A 21,644-nucleotide genomic window follows, 5' to 3' on the forward strand; every position below is an offset into this window, starting at 1 on the left:
TGATTTTCGAGCGAGGCTGCCGCTCTCCAGCCCGAATTAGAGGCTGTGTTTGTCTTTGGGGCTGATGACAGTCATTAGAGAAATGGTAATGAAAACAGGAAATGAGAAAGTTTTAATTCCTCTTGGGATTCCTGAAAACAGCAATTGTGATTCCAGAGAGCAGAGATGCAAATTGCTTACAAATTCAGTTGGCCAAATAAATAAGCCTTATTATTTTCAGCATCTTCACCATCTGGTGAGAGCCGGAGGGAAGCCTTGAGGTTGAAAGTTCATTTACCACCGTTAAAGATGGTGAAAGCAGTCAAGGTTAAAAAATACGTATCTCACAGTTTTTAAAAAGTTCCGTCTCCAGATCTTACAGTGCCCACAATCCCACAGACCAAATTCACTGTACTTTTCCTCTCCTTAAAATATTTGCTTTCTCAGAAAGTACTTTACAGTCAGGGTCACCAGATGACAACATGGCTCAGCTGGTTTCATCGAGGTGGTAGATGTGTTAGAGATCTCGCAGAGTTGTCTGTCGGTCACGTGGACCTAGTCAGGTCCATTTTCAGTGAGCAATCAGTGCTAAACGAACAAGGAGATGCGATCTCCTCCTCCCGGGTCCACCAGTCAGAACCTCGGCAGGGAAGTGTGGTTTGGCATGATACATGAGCAGCCAGTGTATCACATCACCCTGAATTCCTGTTTTTCCTTTGTCATACCCCAGAAAATGCCCAGGCTCCCCTACTCCCACATTTTCTCAATAGGGCCCAGCCTCCTATTGAGCCAGCAGGTCAGATGGGTGCCCTCCGGGGGTGTGCGTGTGCACGCACTTTCCGCACGTGTGTGTTTCTCTTGCATGTTTGTGGTGTCCTGCGGGGCGTGGGGCCGGCCGGAGCTTGCTCACTTAGGAGGAGCATTTGAGCTCAGCACACTGCACAGCGGGTCTTCCTGCAGGAAACAGATTGAGCCATCCACTGAAGCCTAAATTCCCATCTAGACCCGCATCCAAGACGGACCTAAGAATGCCATCCAAAAGCCTCCTAAGTGCACCAAGTGGGTTTGGGGCTGGGGGGCACATTTTTAAACCCTTGTGTGGCAAAACAATTCCAAACATTTTATCCTCCACCTAGAACTTGAAGGTCTGCCGAACACTTTCTGAACATGCATCGATCTGTGCTTGCCTGGAAGTGTCAGGGAAACTTAGTTTGGAAGCCCCTTGGGGGGAGAGTGGGGGCCTTGGGGGGCTGCTCAGGAGTCAGCTCAGAAGGGTGGGTGTTCAGGAGGAAGGCAGTGGAGTGTGTACCTCAGAAGGGGCACAGAGCACCATTATTCCAGCCTCAGGTCGGGGAGCGACGCTGCCCAGAGCTGTGTTACTGGGCAGCTCTCCCTTCTATGGAGCAAAATCTGCAGCTTGGGAGCCTGTTGCCTCAGCTCCAGGTCTGACTCCCGTGGCTTCCCCTGTGGGACACACGCTGTGCCATGGGAAGCCATGCCCTGCACGCACTGGCTTCCCCATCTTCGGGGATTCCCAGCCACAGCCCAGGCTCGCGCAAGGCGATGGGAGCTGGAGCTGGCCTTTCTCGGTTAGCTTCCCAAGCTACCAGGTGAAGTCACACAAAGAGCTCTTATATCTGAGAGCTTCCTTAGTATAGCGCTTCCTCTCTGTGTGTCAGGCAAACCTCCAGCCATCCTGTTGGAGAGGATGTTATCATCCAAGGGGAAGCCAAGGCCTGGGCCTTAGGTGACATCCAGCTAGTAAATCAGAGAACTGGGCTTTGAGCTCAGCTGTAGCTGCCCCACCCAAGAGCCCATCCTTTAGGCTCAGACCAATGAAGAAAAGTGCGGGAATCAGAATGTAATACAGCGAGCAGCAGATTGTTCTCTGTGCCCACTGGGTTTATTCGTCTGAGCTCCCAGCTCTTGAGAAATTCCATGTATAGGACATTTGAAAGGGGGATAAAGAAGAATGTGCTTTCTGGGGTTCAGAGAAGCCCAACTGCCCTAGTGAGAGCAGGAATCATCAGCTATGTGGGCAGGAGCTCTATCGCTTGCCCCATAGCCAGGAGCACGCCCTGGCTATGATGCGGGGTCTGGCTGCATATGCAGCTCTCTGCAGGAGAAAGCTCAAAGCGTGGCTGTGTAGTTCAGTCTCTCAAAGTGAATATTAGGAAGGGAATTGGGTTCAGCCATACTCAAGTGGAGTTTTAAATGTTTGAATTGGGGTACCGTCATTTCTGCTAAAATGTAAAGCTGTTAGGATGGGCTGTTCCAACAAGAGTTCTAGAGTACTATGACTTAACCAACAGACACTTATTCCTTCCAGTTCTAGAGTGGAGAAGTCTGAGACTTCGGTGTCAGCAAATCTGGAGCTCAGACAGCTGTCTTCTCGTAGCCTCATGTGGCAGAGGAGAGGAAGCACATCCCTCTTTTTTGAGGGCTCTAACCCCCATATATGAAGCTTCTTCCTTCATGAGACAGACTCAGCCTCCAAAGTCATCTTCTCTTAATCCCATCCAATGGGAGCTTAGAATTTCAGTGTGTGAATTTGGGAGGGACCCAGACATATGTTCTGTCACGATCTATCTAATCAACATGATGAGCTTTGCTGTTGCTCTAAAAGTCCTGTCCTCTCCTTTCCAGTACTTATCCCTGAAGGAAAAGGGTTGCTTGGGTGTTTGCCAGGTACTCCTCACCTCTGAAGGGGGCAACAGGAGAATACGGAATTACAGGCCTTCAGTGGCAGAGCCAGAACCAACCCACACCCATATAGGAGAGCAGGCACCTCCTGCATCCTGTGCTCGGTGTGCTCCACAACCCTCCCTCCTCCCGTCCCCAGCCTTGGGTAGGGTGGCCTGTTAGGCACTAAATAAAACAGCTTTACTCTGCGAACAGAGTGACATGGCCTGGCGCCTGGGTTGGCTCAGTCCAACACAATAATTCACGTGCTTCCAGGACTGGCTGAACATCAGCTTCAGTGAATTGCAAACTTTGAAGTTGATCGTATTTCCCTTTCTGCATAAACTGCCCCTGGTCCATACATTTAGAAAGCACATACACTGTGTCCCTGCCCGGGTTCAGGCAGAGTTTACATGACAGATCCTGGTCTTTGTCATGTTCCAAGCCTCCCAGCGTGGAGGCCTAAGCTTAGCAAGCGTGCTGTTACTCAACCTGGGGAGTGGGTGGGTGTTCCAGGTCCTCGTGGGTCCTTGTCATTAGTGAGAACTCTTAAGTTTATTCGCCATGTATCCTTATTATTAGAAAGATACTGGAACTGTGACGTTTGTTTGGTAAAGTTTAGGGAAATCCATGCATAGCAGAACATACTTAAAGCCAGGCTGCGCCTGGTTAAGTCTTCCCTCAGAGTTTCCAGAGGGAGGGGAATCTTGTAGTCCTCCGTAAACAGCACCACAGTTTTTGTTGGATTCATGTAGAATTTCCAGTTAGCCGACTTATGGAAAACTTCAGCCAACAACATCAGGTATGATGTGCCTTTCTCTGTGTGTTCATGCACAAGAATCATATAATTTCAGGTAGGAAAACTATAGTCAGAGCTGAACTTTGAGAAGCAGACTTATCTGAATAACCAGCTGTGGTTTGTAGAAGAGCTCAAATTCATACAGGTAGAGAGCTAAGCACCCAGACTTTGAAATCAGCCCTACTTAGAGCAGATCCGGGCTTTGTTACCAATCGACTACAACCTTAAGTGAGCTACTGACCACCCTGAGCCTCAGTTCCCTCATCTGTGAAATGGGTGTGTGAATGTTATGTAATGTTTCTATTTTGTTGGGTGGTTCAATGAACTATCCATGGAGAACCTCACACAGCCTGGAATGAAGTGCTCCTTATGTAGTATTTTAAATACAGTTTTAGAGTCCGTGCTAATTTTCATAGCCTCGCCAGACACCTGAGATGAGTCAGGGCCTGATATTTCAGGCATATTTTCTCAGACAGAAGAAATCTTGATAACAGCTTTCTAGTTCACTTAGACTGTCTCATGGGAGCTGGTGGCGTGGCCAGCTCCACCGCACCGAACAGCTTGCATGATGTCCTCCCTTTGGACTGCTGCTCCAAAAGTTAGGAACATGCTGATGTAATCCAGTCCCCGTCACTTCACAGAAGAAGGATTGGAGGTGGTTTTTGCAGACGCTGAGAAGTCCTCTCCTGAGTCCTGCCTGGTAGTTCCCAGGACCCCATGGACACAGCCAGCAGTAGAGGTTGAGCCATGGGCACGGAGTTCCTCCTGCCAATTCTGAGTGCTGTGTTGCCTCATGAGAAAGAACGCCAGCCATGTATCCCTGACCTATGGATCCACTGGGGAAGTCCTTGTGAGAGAGAATTTTGCTTGGAAGACCTGCCCCTCTTTGCCTAGGGAGCAGCTCCTTCTTTTTAGTAACCTGTGCTCCGTCCACCGGTCACAACATACTCCTCTCCCTGACCGATGTTGTGCAGATGTATTCCAAGGCCCCCAGTACATCAGGATCTTGTCCCTTCTGTCCCCATAGCATCTCCCACTGGGACTCCCGACCATGTCCACCCGGGACTGTTGCTCACATAGCCACCACCTGTTTTCCAGCCTCTCAACATCGCCTACAGTCACATCTACAGCTCCTACAGGAACTTCGTGGGACCCCCGCATTTCAAGACTATCTGCAGACTCTTGGGTTACCAGGGCATTGCTGTGGTCATGGAGGAGCTACTGAAGATTGTGAAGAGCTTGGTAAGGAGTGGCCTCGGCCCATGTGGATATGAACAAAGTTCGCTTTCTCTTGTAACTGTGGTGTGACAGCCAAGCCCAAGCGCTCTGAGTCTTCTGGAAATTCCCCAGGGCATCCTTGGGCCTTATCTCTTGGAAGTTCCCATTTTATTATTCAGGTGTATTTCTGAGTATCTTAACCTGTGGCTTTGCCTCCTTTTTTTACAGCCCAAAGTCCTTGTTTTTGATGATTGGACCTTCAGACGCAACTAATGGCTCCTTACACATCCCACCTGTGCTGCATTAGTTAGGGATGGCAAATCCATGAAGCTTGTGTTGCCATTTTCTACTGCCATGCCTGTGACAGACATCTCTAATCAATTGCTGCACTCTCTCCACTTGAGCTTTCTTGCTGTTGTAACCAACGCTGTGCTAGCTTCAAGAGGATTCTGTATCCCTGCCAGCTTTCTGCCTCAGCCCCACGTGTGATCGTCCAAACCTTTACTTAACTCCCTGCCGGCGCAAGGCCAAAAGGCATAGATTTTCCTGAATACATAAGATGACCTAAGATAAAGTAAATGTCTAGCCAGGTGTGGAATAGCAAGCAGAGCTGTGTAAAGCCATGAATGACCAAGAAGTGTGAAGTTAAATTAAGAATAAGGAAAACGTGATAATTGATTAGGGATGTCTGCCTTGGACCCAGGAGGAATGAATGTGCTATGAATCTTCCATGCTTACATTAGGTGTTTCTCAATCTCCATGGTTCCCTGACCCCATTTTCTTTCACTCCTTGTGCAACCCCAAAAGGACCCCATGCCTAGAAATGTGTCCTTTTCGAAGTCCATGTGCCTTGACTTCCTTTTCTTGATTCTGAAAGGCCTTGGGGTATGCCAGCTTTTAGGTGAGGATCTGCTCCTTCCCCGGGGCAGCGCCTCGCTCAGGTCTCAGCAGACCATCCACATGCGCCCCCCAGCAGCCGGCCTCAGCCCGAGGTGCCGAGCAGTGCACAGCCCAGCAGCGGGCCGTCTCATGCACCTTGTGCTTCCTTTGTAGCTCCAAGGGACCATTCTGCAGTACGTGAAGACACTGATCGAGGTGATGCCCAAGATCTGCCGCTTGCCCCGGCATGAGTACGGCTCCCCAGGTTGGTGACGGGAAGTGCAAGCCCATCTCAGAGCGGGGAGGAGGCTCTGGCCATCCACCTTGCACTGTCTGCTTCTCTGCCCTGCCAGTGAGCTCCCAGAGCCCTGGCTTTGCACTCTGGCTAGAGCCCTGAACACTTCATCCCCACCGGAGCAGCAGAGCGCCCCACGAGAGGAGATCAGTGATGTCTGCTGGGCCTGCCTTGGGACTGCCGGCAACTGGAAGGGTGCAGCGCTTGAGAGGGCCTGTGCAGCATGGCTCCCTGTAACGGTCTTCAGGACCGCAGCACCTCTGAGCTCCTGTTCGGAGAAGGCTGATCCCCAGGCAGGGCCAGTGCCAAGGTGAATCAGGAAACAGGCATTTTCTCTACTCCCTATTTGGCCTAGGAATTAGAGGAAGATGGAGACCATGATGGTTTTTTTCCTTGCGAACCAAGATCTACTAGGCCGGTGTGACTCAGGGTAGGGAAGAGATGTGGCCGCACGACCTGGTGTCCAGGTCCCCTGTGCCACTTACTTTCCCTGGGACTGTGACGTGTCACTTCCCCTCTCTGAACCTCAAGGTCTCAGCACGCCCAGTTTATGTAATTCTTAGGAGTAACAAATGTTGCAGAGAGCAAAACACAGTATTTAAAGCCTATAAATTGTCATATTGTTATTGAAAATTCAGGCACCTAGTATAAGAGAAACCTTTCTGGAGAGACCCTTGGACCAGGACCGCCCCATCTGTGTCTGTGTGCCTGTGTTATTCTGTTCTGATGAGTCCTCTGTGCCAGCTTCCGGAGTGTTTTCCCATTCTGAGCCCTACACGCACTCGCACCCTTGAGCGCGCTGATGGCCGGAAGCTTAGACAGGGCATCCCTTGCTGACCGTTCCCTCTGTCTCCCAGGCATCCTGGAGTTCTTCCATCACCAGCTGAAGGACATCATCGAATATGCAGAGCTCAAAACCGATGTGTTCCAGAGCCTGCGGGAGGTGGGCAATGCCATCCTGTTCTGCCTCCTCATAGAGCAAGCTTTGGTGAGTCCTGAGCCGGACGGGTTGGGCTCCAGGCTGGGCGGGGCTGCGGTGGGGATGTGGGGCCTCCTGGGCCACAGCCCCCCTCCTATCCTGCGCCGTCTCTCTCCAGCCGCGCTGGGCCTCACCGCCATCGCTCAGGCCTTAGCTTCCCATCAGTGCTTTAAGGATTGCTCCTCGGTGCTCGTGGGCCAGGAGCAGTTGGGAATAGCTGCAGCAGGCGGTCCCTGCCTGGCGTCTTCTGCATGCTGCTGGAAAAGTGGCGGGGGCAGGCAAGGTCAGAACTGGATACAGCTTGGGGCTGACGGAGAACTTCCTGGAGAGGGAGCAGGCATTCTCCTGAGGAGACTTTCCAGACTGAGGGAAGCTCCTACAGTGTTGTTTTGGTTGTGGAGAATGGGAAGAGTGGCTTTACCCCACATGGAGAGTTTAAAGGGGAAGAAGATAACACTTCATGTAAGCTGTGGGGCAGAAGAGTCAAAGAGCGGGTGGGAGTTGTGGTAATGAGGAGAAGCTACTTCCTGGTGCGGAGCCTCTCGGGGTCCCCCAGCACCAGCCCTCGCCTGCGGGACCTGTAGTCTCTTCTCTGTGGCGGGTACGGGCCTTGAGATTGGAGTGGGTGACCAGCACCGCCTGGAGCAGCGAGCAGCATGGGGACGACATCCCTCTGGGCTGCCCACCCTGGGAGCCGCCCTTCCCCATTTCAGTGGAAGGCACTGAAGGCTGTACCCTCCTAGGGGTGGTTTAGGGTGTGGGTAATGATCCAGCTAAGGGACACAGTATTGCCATCTTTATTCGGAAGGAGGAGACAAAGACGGATACAGTCAGTGTGACTGCAGACAGATGCATGCCGAGGGGCCCGGCAGGGTGACAGGTCGTTGGAGGAAGCGGGGGTTCCGGAGGGATGTGCACCTGTTGGAGATGAAGGAGCTTGATGTGTATAAAGACAGAAGACTCCAGAGTGAGCTAGAGTGAAGGCAGGTCCTGCGGCTGGACTCGTGTGACCCCACAGGCAGCCATGGCGCCTCACTTGGGAGTGCACAGTGAGGTGGTGCCCTCCCAAAGGCAGGCAGTGGAGGGCAGGGCCCTTGGCAGCCCTGGCATCACCAGGGAGACAGCAGGGACCTGAGGAGGGAGGGAGCAGGAGACGGAACACCGTTGTGGAGAGAGCTGCAGAAGAAAAGCCAGAGCAAGCGTTGCCCTGCTGGGCGACCCGGTGAGCCTGGGCCCTGCTTCCATGGCATCCTCGTCTGCTCTGTCAGACCCTCACCCACCCCAGAGCCCTGAAATGAGCTCGGTAGCTTCGGCTCTGTGAGGAATAATTGCTCCTCTGGTGCCCCTCTAAGTGGACTCTGGAGACAGGTAATAGCTCCTCTTTATGATAACAGGTTGTTAACACGGTTCAATGGGCCTGGGTTACTATGGCAACGCCTTCAGATGTCTGGTATTCCCCCAGAGATTAGCTTGTTCATCCCTGAAATTCATGTAAGTGGAATTACTCGGTGTTTTTTCCCTTTCCCGTCTGGCTGCCGTCGTCCGCGCTTCGTCTCTGCAGCACACCGTGGTGTGGAGGCCTCGCTTTTCACTGCTGCGTAGTGCTGCCGTAGGAGTGGACTCACTCACCCGTCCGTTTTATTGGGGATGGACACAGGTTGTTCACAGTCGGGTGCCGTCATGGTTTGTGCCTGGGAGTCCTCCCCGTGCCTCACGCAGTCATGGGCTGACTTCTAGAGCGTATGATTGATCACGGTCCAGTGCTAGGATAAGGGTGTGAGGGCTGCACCCACGCTGGGCAGCAAAGCCTGCACGTGATGTAAGGGGGGAAGAGCCCGCCTCCCCACTGCTCCTCCCTTCTTGCTCTTGCTGTTCTGCTGTTTTCCACCGCCATGAACTGTTGCCCTCTGCCATGTGCCACTCTGCCTTGGAGACAACGGAGTGTGGACTGAAACCTCCACAAACTGTGAGCTAAATAAATCTTTCCTTCCTTCATTTTGGATGTTGGGTATTATGTCCCAGCAAAAGTAACCAAGACAGGCAGTATGAGGATGAGGTGGTGATGAATATTCTTGTACCTGTGCGTTGGTGGGTCTACAGCCTCACTATTTTAGGGAAACACATAGTACTTCAGCTTCAGTTGATATTGCCACGCAATTTTAAAAATCAGTTGTGTGAGTTTTCAGGCCCTTTGATCACAGCATGAGCCTTACGTCTTCATGAACAATCAAATCTGTCCACTTTTTAAAATCAAAGTCCTTCTAGGGGTGTATCTCGAGACCTCATTTTGGTTTTAATTTCCCTGGTGATTGTGAGGTATTACCATGCGGTGGCCATCCAGAAAGCCTCTTAATGTATTTGGTGTTACAGGGTCTCACTGCACAGCTCAGACTCATAATGAGCCTCCTGTTCTCAGCCTCCCAGCACTGGGATTATAGGTATGTGCCACCATGCCCAGACTCTGTGGCCAGCTCAGCCCACCATGGGGTGGGAGGCTGGTACAACATGTGGTGCCAGGGAACCTACCGCGGGCCCTGCCCTTGCCTCAGCTTGTCTAAGCAGGTACTTTAGTCCACTAAGCTATCTCGCTGGCCCCAAGACAGCCTCCTTTGCAATGTGCCGTTCAGTTATTTTCATCTGGGTTTTTAATGGGGGTTGTTTATATCTATATACACATATAGATTAATGTAGTTTATCTTTCGAAGAGCCGAAGTTTTTAAGGTTTGTGTGGATTTTCTTCCTTCTTTTTCTGTGGCTCTTATGACTTACAACTCTTCCCTAAATATCTGAAGATGTCTGTTAGGGTAAACCAGGGCAGTCGGAGCTTAAGCAGTGTGTGAGGACCTTATTGTAGACTGGGTGCAGCCAGGCCAAGGGCAAGAAGACCACTGGCCCCAAGACGGGGTGAGAGCAGGTGTTTTAGGAGAGTTTAGGTAGGGGAGGGGAGCCTTGCTCAAGGGGGGTGCACAATTTTGGGTCTCAAAGTAGGGGTCTGGAGCTGACAGATACGGCGGTGTGGGGCACAGGAGGGCGCTGGCAGGTGCAGCGTGTCTTGCGTGGTTTTTTATGGAATCAGCGTTCTACAAGTTGAGCTGCGTGGGGCAGCCACCTGAATTGCGTGGGGAAGCCACTGCTTCCTGCTGAACACTGTGTTCCTGCAGGTGAAGACAGATCTGCTTGGGGAGTTTTTCCTCCTAGCTGGGCAGGGCGCTAGTTCAGAGAGCCGGCACTGTCATCCAAAAGTCTGAGACGTTAGCCTTTTGAGGCTAAGCAGATAATGCCATTACATACATGGAATTGATGATTATATTTAATGGGAGAGAGAATTCTAACTCCATCTCTTTCCATCTGTTGAACTAGTGCTCTGTTGATTGTTCATGAAACATGCATAAATGGTGTGGGCTCTCAAGTGTTGAATTTAACCTGAAATGGATCAGTATTTGTTAAGTATCTGTTTATGCGTGTGGTTTGTAAAATCAGCTGTGGTAGTTTTACACCCACACACCAGAGGGCGCTGTACACGGGTACCGAGGGCCTGCCCCTGGGAAGGGATAGCCACTGCTGCCTCTCCTGAGGGCTTCCCATTCATGATGTTAGTGCACGTTCCACTTCTGGCCCTGTTGCTTATTTTTTTCCCTTCTCATATAGTGGAGAGGGGCACAGTAATACCCCGGTCTGGCATTTGAGAGTATTGCTTTCCTTTCAGGAGGCGAGGAGAGTCTAAACTCAAACTCAGCAATTCATGCTCTAGTCAGATCAGGAAAGGGATCGCGAGTCCAGCCAGGGCACGTTATCTCAACCTACCTCTCAGTACCACCAGGCCAATATTCCCTTCTTGACCATAGTGCCTTCAAACTGAGCATCATTTCTAGGCTCTACCACTAGATGGCAGTAGCGCCCCTTCTCAGATGGGACACCCAGCAGTACCGCCAGAGCTCCTTGGCCGGCAGCAAAACCTTCCCCTTTCGAGATCCGCTTATCCAGTGCAGCTTCACATACTGCAGAGGAAAACCCCGGGCCCTGGGAAGGCGCTGAGATTTGTCCAGGTTATAGCTCATGCTGCAGTTGAGACAAGGACCAGGTAGGACCCGGGCCCTGTCCCTAAGGTAACACAGCCAGGCATAGAAGCAAGTCCTGGTGAGCTCTGCAAGAAGTCATGTAACCATCCTCCTCTGTGTTATCCTCTGATTTGCTTGTAGAACTGGAATAAACACATTGACAGGAAAATGGAAAGAAAGCATTGTCACAGGAATATCACCACCTTCACGTTCACTTTCCACAAGATAGTCTTCCAGATGTTTTTGTGTTCCGGCATAAACTTTAACTTTCCTTGTAAACTACAACTTTTATAAACGAGTTGTTTATAGAAGTCCTGTTCACCAAGCGTAGCTGACATTCTGAGCTATTGTTTGAATGTCTTGCGTTGCGTAGTGCTTTCTCCTTATAAGGAAATACTTGCACGGTTAAATGCACATAACTTGGATATGCTGGGGAGTAAAGCCCTAAAGCCCATCCCCCACGGCCCGTCCCAGACCCTCGCCCCACGCTCCCCAGGATCTGGGATATTGCGCCCATCACTCTGAGAAATCCCCAGCGCTTGCCAGGGCATCATGAGCCCTGATGCAGGCAAGTGTGGTCTGGGCCTTTCTGGGCGAGCAAACGCTCAGGACCAGCGCTGAGCTGGAAGCCAGGTGGCTCTGTGCCAGCGACTTTGGGCGCCTGGGCTACAAGGCCCTCCCCTGGCGTGGCTGTATGGCTTCATCTTTTCTGATGCAGCGTAATCTGGAGCATGAACCTGTGGGCCTCAGGACCTGGCAGAGTGGCCTGAGAAGTCCTTGGCGCTTGCCACACTCCTGAGAGCCTGTGGGGCTCCGGTGACGGCGTGAGGGCCCTGTGCAGGGTCTACCTACCACTGTGACCGTAGCAAGAGGACCCGCCAGGGGTGGGCAGGATGGACACAGAGCTTTTAATTGTTTTACTAAAAAGAATACTCAAAAGCCTTGCTTTTTGTTAACACACTGGTTCAGAGGGACACCTGTGTGGAGCTGATACAGCAAGTGACAGTTTACTAAGAAAATTCAAAGAGCAAAATGGTTCAGGGTCTTCCATCCTCGGGTGCCTGCCCAGAGCAAGGCGTGGGATATGTGGAGAAGCAGGCTGCGGACGCAGAAGGGCTCGCAAAGATTTCCCGAGGGAGGAGCTGGACACTCCACAAGGTTTCTTGAGTCATGAGCAAGGGAAGGGCATTTCCGGTCCCGGATGATAAACACACCTGTTTGTCCTCAGAGATCTACTGGGATCACCGTTCAGTTTGAGACAAGGTTGGTAAGTCACTGTCACCCAAAGCCAGCTTGGTCCTTGATATTTCTCTAGCTTTCCAGCAGCTGCAGGAGAGCAGAGCCTTGGATACGGAGGCTTGTGCCCGTGCTTGTCCTGTGAGGAGACCCCAGCTGACAGAGTGCCTGGGGCTGAGGGCTGGGAACTCACGCTATTGGTGTATAGGGAACGTGAACACCTTTAGACACCAGGAAGGGAGGCAGGTGGAAAATTGGCCTTGCCTCGGGCTACTTGTTAAAAATCACTTGGAAAGCTTCTAGAAACCCTGATATCCAAGTCGTGTTCCATTCTAGGAAAAGTACCTTAGGAAATGGACCCGGGGACTGAGACAGCGACAGTCCTGACCCTCACAGTGGCTGGAGGAGAGGACGCCTCATCCAAAAGCAGTCCTCAGGACTGGAGTAGCCAAAGCGTAGGCAGCCCGCTCATCTGTCAGCTGTGCCGTCACTCTGACCACTAATCCAGTTACCTACGTCACAGGCAACTGTGACTGCCACTAGAAAATCATTACCTCTTGTCATTTTTGGAAAGCAACAAGAATCCACTCAATAAATGCTAAGGTTAGAGGTGCGTGTGGCTCAGTGGTAGAGCCCCTGGCCTAGCATTCCCAAGTCCCCGGGTTTGATCCCAGCCCCACAAAAACAAAAAGAATGAAAATAAACTAAATTTCAATGCTACCTCCCCAGACCTCTAACCTAAGACCCAACCCCTTTCTCTTAAAAGCAGTGTTGGCCAAGGTTAGGAAGGTGTTAACACCTGCAGGTTACTGAAAACTTTTCAGTAAGGTTGTGAGAAAGACCAATGTGAAATTCAAAAGAAGGGCCATTATTAAATGTCTCCAGTTCCTACCTTGGCTAACGGTAACCTTGGAGGACACTGACATATACTCAAGGGAGAGGGGAGCAAAGCCACCTTCTAGGCCGTACTTTTTTGTTTACAGAAACTTTCCAGTGAACCAGACACGACTCAGGTGTTGTGTTTTCCCGTTGGCAGTTGGGGCACTGAGGAAGGACATGAGAGAGATGGAGTGGCGCCCTTATTACTTGGAGGAGCCGCACAGCCCACGCAGACTAGGATATGGTTATAGGACTCGCTTAGCTAGAGCTACTGACACTACTGGAAGGGGGGGGCCTTCGGAGCAAGACAACTGAGCGGCCACTGCAGCTGGAGTCTCAAGTGAGGGACTGGATGCCTCAGCTGGCCCCTGCCACACACAGGAGGATGTGGGAAGCCCCTGTCACCTGCTCCCCAGCCCTGTCTCCTTGGGGCAGAGCATTAGTGTGCAGAAAACACTAACCCCAGAAAATCCATCTAAGGGTATGTTTAGAGCACTGACCCTCTGGTTAGGCCCAAACCCTCAGGTCCCTCAAGAGGGGAAGCCAGGGTGGGGGTGGGGAAGGCTGGAGAAGGGGCGGCCCTCGTTCACAGCTCCCCCCCACCCCTCATACCCCCATTCTTCACTCCCTGGACAAAGACAGAAACGTAACATACGCCTTAGCACAGGTCTTGGGGATGCCTTGGAATGTAAGAGATAAGTTGTTTATAGTACTGTTTTGAGCTTGGCTTAATAATTCAGCTAAAATGTTGTTTATCCAGGGGCAGAGCCTACAATCTAATGCCGTCTCACGTAAGTCTGACATCCTCAGAGCCACAGTGGAATCTGTTTGTGTGGTTGACTCTGTTATACTGTGTGTGTGTGAGATATACTGGGAATCAAACTTGGGACCGTGTGCTTGCCAGGCAGGCCCTCATGCTGCTGAGCAATTTCCCCGGCCTTGTGATGTCTTTTAGCTGGGTAAAATGAAATCCCCTGTTAGGCTCCAAGAAGCTTATAGGCTTTTTGGTATTTGATGGGAATCCACACAATCCTTCCGTTTTAAACAAAAGTCAAAAGCGGAGCCAGGAAGATAGCTCAGTGGAATAAGTGCCTGCCTGGCAAGCGCAATGATCTGGGTTCAGTCCTTGGTACTGCATGCTATGTCAGCCCCAGAACCCCAAAAGGGCCATATGGGCCCCAAAACCAGGTGTGGTAGCACATGCATGTAATCCCAGTGCTGGGAAGTCAGACAGGAGAATCACTATGAATCTGAACTGCATAGCAAGACCCTATATCAAATAAATAATTTTTAAAAAAAATGAAACGAGAAGGCCATGAAGAAGTTCCTTAGCGTTTCCTTATTACAAATTATTTTGTTTCCTGGCTCCAAAATTCCGTTCACTTTTGCTTTATTGACAGTGAATGAACTCATAGTCGTTTTCAGTCTTTATCCATCATCTTTGATTATCGTATTAGGAGAATGACAGGCACTCGTGGCTCTCGGCAAGGCAAACAACCCCAAGTGGCACTTGGTAGCTGCCCCACCTAGCCTGCACCAACGCACTGCGGCTCCCCAGGCGGCGAGCACGAAGCATCTTTCTGGAGCGTGGTTGCATTAGAACATGCAAGGACACTTGTCGCAGTTGGGCCCTGGGTCTTGTACAATTTTTAGAACCTATAAAGAAAACCATTTAGTGGCAGTGAGGAGATTTCAACGTTGATTTCATATTTTTTGATGTTAAGAAGGTTAGAAATTTAGGTGGTCTCAGGTAGTTGACATGACAGGCCACGGAGGAGGATGCGCTTGTGCTTAGGGTTACATGCCAAAGAGTCAAAGGCCAGCATGACTCAGTGTTGTCACTGGGCTTTCCAGTGACTCAGTATGACAGTGACAGCAAACAGGACAAATTGTTCATTGTGATGCTACCGAGGGTAAGAGGATGTTGGATGTCCTTTCATGTATTTTCTATAATTTGAGTTTTTTATGATGCAAAATTGAAATTAGGGAGAAAACCTGCTCCTGCAATCAGAAAATTAAAGAAAAGGTCACTAACCAGCAGCCGTCATGCGTGAGGATGATAGGAGGGTTTTTGTCTCTTCCATCAACTTTTGCAAGTTGGTAAGATTTATTTTTGGTAACCTATGCCCCCGAGCTGCTTCTGACCTCATTTTTTTTCAGATGTATAAAAGGCATCTGCCTGCCCTGAGCGAGGTCGCAACTGTCACACTGAACATTTGTTTGATTTACCACCCGGGAAATACCAGTTCAGGGCCATAGTAAAAGGCAGACCACACTGGGGAAGCTGCCTGGGCCAAGTTAGGAAGAGGCCATGCAGAATCAGGGTGACCATCAGAGATGGGCCGTGTTCCTGACCGTGGTGGGGAGGCCGGCTTTTGCTTGGAGGGATCCACTTAGGAGAGGTGGAAAAGCTAGCGGGGGTGACCTCCCCCGAGCGTACTGCTCACATCTCTTCTTAAGAGGCAGGAGACTTTACATCAGCCTTTCTGGGTTTTGTGTTTGTTGGTTTGGTTCTGGGAATTGGGCTCAGGACCTTGCGCCTGTCAGGCAGGTGCTGTGCTGCTGAGCTATATCCCTGGCTCCAAATCAGCCTTTCTGAGCCAGCAGCTGATTGACCGCAGGGCTGCAGGCCACTGGACCCCAGCCCCCTCGTGTGAGGCAGCGAGCGAGTCTCCCCTTGGTGTCCTGGAGAGGAAAGAGCTGGCACCCAGCAGGTAAGGATGGCTTTCTGCCTAGCACTGGCTTGAAGGAGCACTTGTGTCACTGCTGAGGTCATATACTAGGACATCATGAAGTAACCAGACGTTCTCAGCCTCCCTCAACCTCAGGCCACTCTGTGCCTTTCTTTGGTCGCTTACAGCATGAGGAATCGAAGTGCCTGGAAGGGTGGGCACCCTGAGGAGCGTCCACCCGCACGTGCCCACTCACCTGGGGAATCAGGTTCTTTCCTGGTGTGCTACTTCCGAGGCCAGATCTCACCTTTGACTCCACAGGAGTGCAGACCTTCCATCCGGATGCCTTGTAGATGGCATTCCTGCCTTTCTGCTGCTGCCATGGGGTTTCCTTTGCCTGCAGTGACCACAGCTCCCTCCCATGTCCTCTGCCCCTCTGAGGCGCCTGTGTGGCTGTGGACGAGCTTACTCTCACGTCACCAGCTGTGCAGCACCTGCTCCGTCCTCCGTCCTCTCTGTTTGAGCCCACAGCCCAGCTCTCCCTGGGTTATCCCACAGCCCCTTTCCTCCCTCACTTCTTTCTTACCCTTGCAACTACAGGGTAAAACTACAGATGGGGTCACGGTGTTTCCTTAACTTAGGCCATCAGGACCATGTGCCAGCACTTAAGTGAGTCTTACAAGAGTCTTCCCAGCCCATCCCGTGTCCCTTCCTCTGTCAGGGAGAATGTCGGCCCTGGAAGGCAGTTGCTACCCCTGTGGCCTTCCCAGGTGCTGCCCTTCCCTGGCACAGTACTTACCCTGCTTCAGGCTCAGCTTAGCACCCCTTCTCCAGAAGTCCTTCCTTGTTATTCCCCCAGCAAAGCACAGGCTGGCTGCCCTCCTACACACTGCAGGTGTTGCTACTGCTGGAATGGCGTACGGGCACTTTCCTTGTAGATGCCTACGACTGCACTCCCTCTGGTAAGAGGCCCGTGAGGAGGATGTAGCGACATAAGAATAAAAGGGCAAACACAGCACCAAAACTGGGGCATTTTTACTCTATGATAGTGCTTGAGCAGAGATTCTCTGGTACTAGGAATCGAACTCATGCAGGGGAGGAAATGAGTCACTGCCCTGGCTCTCCACAGGGGGGCATCCTGCCTACCACACTCACTGTTGAATCTCTAGCACCATGCAGAGCTTTGAGTGCAGCAGATCCTTATGACTTGAAGTGTAAATAGAGAATTAAGGGTTAAGGATATAGCCCAACAGCACAGCGCCTGCCGGGCAAGCACAAGGTCATGAGTTCGGTTCCTGCTACCAGAAGATCTCTGCTGAAGCACTATCATAGAATAAAAATGCCCAGGCTTTGGTGCTCGCTTTGTACTTTTATTCCCGCGTTGTTGTGTGCTTCTCATGGGCCTTTTACCAGATGCAGCGCGGTCATAGTCGTCGTGGTCCAACTAAGACAACTATCAGCCTGGGTTGGAAGAAATGAGTCACTGCCCTGGCTCTGGACAGGAGGGCAGTTCATCCGCAGACAGCTTCGTGGGGGCTCTGAGTGGATCAGGGCTCTGACCACATTCAGAAAAGAAAAGGCCCCGTGGGCTGGGGGCCCAGGCGGTGAATCTGCAGAGCTCTGAGGGAGGTGGCGAGCCAGGGTGTAAGTTCACCCCATGAGTGGTCTCCATGCTTTGGAATCTGACCAGCCAATAGGATGATTAGTTGCCCATGAAGAAGTTATTTACACAAATTCAAGCTAGAGGCTACCTCTGGGAACAGCGCTATGGAGACTTCCTGTCACTCCTCAGACTGCATCTTCAGGTGCCCCCAAGTTTAAACAGTGTGAGTTCCTGCGACCTAAATGATATTTCCCCATCAGATATGAGTGAGACTAAAAGGTTTAGATTTTTCTCTTGCTCCTATTTCTTATACTTTTTCACCTTTTCCTTATGTATATGTATAAGGAGGGGAACAAGATTTCTGGCACGTTGATTCTGACAGTTCATAAAGAGTGGACTTTTGTTTCTTACACCCCGGGAGGCTGGGATCCAAGGCTGAGGGCTGCTCGAGCGGGAGCCTTCTTTTCGCCTGTGCAGACTCTGAGAAGGCACAGGGCACCTTGCAGCAGGGGCTTCGTATTATGGACAAAGCCAGTGCTTTGGTTTATAACAAACTCGCTCTGCAGCTAACCAACCCATTAATCCCGGAATGGGCTGATCTGTTCATGAGGGCTCTGCCACTTTCCAGATGTCCTCCCCAAGGTCCCTCCAGACACTGTTGCCATGTCGTTTTGAGGATTTTGTCTCAGGGTGAGTTTTGTTGCCAGCCTTTAAGCTGTGGCATTTTCCGTGCTGCATGGGCTCCCATCAGAACAATGAAGGCTGTTGAGCAGGGTGGCCATGAGCCTAAACGGCAGCCTCGCTGTGTACTTCATCGCTCTGCTTTTCGGCAAGGGACTCAATGTCCTCATCTGCAGAGTGGGGACAGCGAGCCCCCCTCTAAAGCACAGAGCGAAGAACAGATAGGAAGCACCGGGCACGTGGGTAGTGCCGTGAGTGCTGTCTCTGCTTCCCTGAACAGCGAAGCAATTACGCATAAGGCCCATCCCAGGGCCCCTTAGCACCTGGTGTATTTAGTGAGCCTCTTATGTGGTTCTACTTAAATTGTTCTTCATTGCACGTGATAACAAATTAAGCAACACAGATGAGCTGAGGCTAGAAAATCCCATTCCGGGCCTGTGGCACCTGTCTCCTCGCTTGCAACCCAGCCCCAAGGCAGCATCTCAATCCTTTCTACTTGCAGTTCTTCTGGTTGCTGTCTTCATAACACTCGTCCCAGGATGACTTTGACTGTGTAACTGTCAACTTAGGTGGCATTTGTTGACTCCCTAGTTGAAAGCTGAGACTTTAGCTCATTTATCTGTCCCCTCTCTTCTCCCTCCTCCTCTCTCACCTGTCCTCCTCTCTCCTCTCTTCCCTCCTCCCTCCTCTATTCCCCTTCCCTCGCTCGCCCCTCTGATTCCACTTCCTGTTTCCCTGTCCCCCTTATAAAGATGGACAGTGCACTTACACTTCTACTCCTTTTGCTCAATGATTTAGTATCTTGCCTTCTTCCCGTGAAAGACCGAAGGACCATGGAAATTAACACTGCAGACGCCCCACTTCCTCACTGATCAGCTACACTTTTCCTTTTATATCATCACAGCTGTATTTTAAAATAATATTTGTATGTTGTTCCGCATCTGTGATTCATCCTTCAGTGTAGCCTAAAAGCTAAACAAACAGTGTCTGCGTGAAGCCTGTGCTCGTATCTGTCCTTGTGGGCAAGCTGGGCTCTAGGCCTTCACATCCTGCTCGGTGATTGCTGCAGCTGATTCCGCAAGTGCTTTCTTTTGAAATGAAGGAGAATCAGCTGCTTTTCAGGTTTTCCAAATTAACTTTGTAAAGTAATGTATATTCAGTGCAGCAAACACCTGCTTACACATAGGGAGACACAGGCAGGAAAGGAGAGTGGGTGTCTCAGTCACTCGTCTCTCATTGCTGGGACAAATACCTGATGCTCAGAATTAGGGGAGGAAAGGTGTATTGAACTCACAGTTACTGGAGGTTTCAGTCCACACGCAGCTGGCTCCAAGGCAGAGTGGCATGTGGTAAAGGGCAGCAGTCCATGGCAGCAGTAGACAGTAAGACCACAAGAGCACAAGGGAGGAGTAACGGCGCCAGTGGCAAGGGAGAGCAAGACTGTCCCCTGTCCCTCTTATGTCACATTCAGGCCATCTGCCCCAGGCTAGGTGTAGTGCTCACACCCATACGCCCAGCAACAGTCAGACCCATAACCCCAGCCTTGGATCGTGAATTAATCACAACTCTAGAACTGCGCCTCAGTGAGAGCATGAGGCTTTGGGGGGACAACTACACACACACCATAACGGTGGGTTTGAAAATTTAAGACATGAGAAAAACCTCACTACATGGAGCGTTCGTTAAAAATATTTCACATGGTTCATATAGACAAACTAGTAAAATTAAAGAGCAAATTGTTCCCTCAATCAGGAAGAGCATCCAGGCCTATTTAGGAAAGCATAAGATAGGAACGATTCTGCTCTCTGTCCCCTTTTCCTTGCGCACCGCGGAGTCAGCCTTTATTTCTTGGGATTACCCAGCAGTCCCTGCACCCCAGGCACAGTACTCCCTTGGGGGCATAAAATGGTTATAAATGGGTGATACTGTTTCCTTTATGGAAGGGGTGGTGAGATATTAGTCAGATAGTCACATGCAGGAATGTACCATCTAGATCTGTGGCAGAGAGCCTGTGGCACCTGTGTCACAGCAGGCCATGGGCACTGAAAGCCCTAAGCTGCTTGCCAACGTGGTTCAGACTGCGCTCAGGCTGAGCTAAGAGGGAGGATTGCTTGAGGACCCTGAGCAGAGAAGCCATCAGGGGCCACAAGGAGCTGAGGGATCAGGATCATGTTTGTCAAGGAATGGTGTTTACACAGCCCAGGAGCAGAGATGATGAGATGGATTAGGGAGCACTGCAGAGCGGGAGTCCATGCCGGCTGCACTCTCTGCGAGGGACAGAAAGCTTCTGTGGCTGGGCCTGCAGAGCCAGGGGAGCAGCATCGGAGGCCAGGCTGGGGGCTTTGAGGGCCACGAAAGGACCCTGTTCAGCAGGCCACAGCCTGGGAGCTCTAGGGGGACTCCTAGGCTCATGCTCAGACCCCAGCTTTGGCCAAGGCCCCAGGCGGAAGCTGGTCTGCAGCCCTGTGTGTTTACCCGCTGCCAAATGACTTCAGCTGAGGAGAGCCAGCTAGTATCCTGCAAAGGTGTCCCAGTGCGTGTGGCTGCTTCTGGGAGCTCCCAGGCAAAAGCTTCCTCCTGTTAGGAAGCCTCACCCTTGCCCCACCTTGTAGGCAAGCAGAGAACGTGTGCACCGGAAAGAAGAAGCCCCCCCCCCCCAAGGCTCCTGTGGCTGCAGTTTGCCAACTTGGGGGCAAGAGGGTTAGGGAGCAGGTGAGTGAGACATTCTCACCTCCTCCAAAGAACCCTGACAGAGATTACCCGGCAGATGGGCAGAGCGGCAGCACTGCTCGGGTAGAGCCTGGGGGCCGCTGCCCACCCCCTATGGCCCGCATCACGGCCTGCGATCTGCTGGCCCACAGTAGCAGGGAGGCAGGTTGCTATCACACGGTGAGGGTCGCCTAGTAATGAGGCATTTCTAGGAGCAGCTGAAACTTTTCAAAGAGGAAATGATAAGGGGGCTGGGGAAGATAGCTCAGTAGAATAAGTGCTTGCCCAGCAAGCACAGGGTCCTGAGTTCAATCCCTGGTACCACCAAAAAAAAAAAAAGAAAGAAAGAAAAAAGAAAAAGGGAACTTGGCAGTGGGCTGTGTATACCAGGACCCTTCTTTGAGCAACTTCAGTGGCCCCTTGTTTTTTGTTTGTTTGTTTTTGGCGGAACCGGGGATTGAACTCAGATCCTTACATTTGCCAGTCAAGCGCTTATCCCACTGAGCCATCTCCCCAGCCCGGCCCCTTGTTATATTTGGAGTAAAATCCCAAATCGGCCCCACGTGGTCTCGCTGGTCCCAGCCCTTTGAGGAGCTCAGGCTGTGTGCACTGTAATCCCCTCACCACTGTTCTCCAGCACTGTCCCTGCCCCAGGGCCTGTGCACTGGAATGTACCTGCCATGCAGCCACGTGGCCGGCTTCCTCATGCCAGTCCATTCTCCAGCCAGCTGTCATTCCCTCAGAAATCATCTTCTTAGTCATCCTTCCACATTGCTTGTCGCTCCCTAACCTGTCACACTACTATGCTTTTCTCACTACTGGAAACCCTCATTTACTTCTTATTTGTCTCTGTCAACTAGAAGTTAAATTCCACAAGGGCAGAGGTCCAGGCCAACTCATTCGGCATCATAGCTGGGAAGCCTAGAGCAGGGTCTGTCCTTAATCAGTATTTGTTGGATAAATAAGCGATGGCTG

General features: G+C 51.3%; 1 protein-coding gene across 2 annotated transcripts in view; it reads left to right on the plus strand.

Annotated features, from left to right (window-relative positions):
* Cyfip2 (cytoplasmic FMR1 interacting protein 2) overlaps window positions 1–21,644 on the plus strand; it is a 139,686-nt gene that overhangs the window by 91,063 nt on the left and 26,979 nt on the right. For both annotated transcript variants that reach the window (XM_023713088.1, XM_004629394.3), the window contains exons 24-26: window positions 4,559–4,702; window positions 5,732–5,822; window positions 6,710–6,840. In XM_023713088.1, coding sequence (XP_023568856.1) covers window positions 4,559–4,702; window positions 5,732–5,822; window positions 6,710–6,840 — 366 coding nt within the window. The remainder of the gene's footprint in view (window positions 1–4,558; window positions 4,703–5,731; window positions 5,823–6,709; window positions 6,841–21,644) is intronic.

The sequence above is a fragment of the Octodon degus genome, unplaced genomic scaffold (genome assembly GCF_000260255.1).
Source record: "Octodon degus isolate 3935 unplaced genomic scaffold, OctDeg1.0 scaffold00029, whole genome shotgun sequence".
Lineage (NCBI taxonomy): Eukaryota > Metazoa > Chordata > Mammalia > Rodentia > Octodontidae > Octodon > Octodon degus.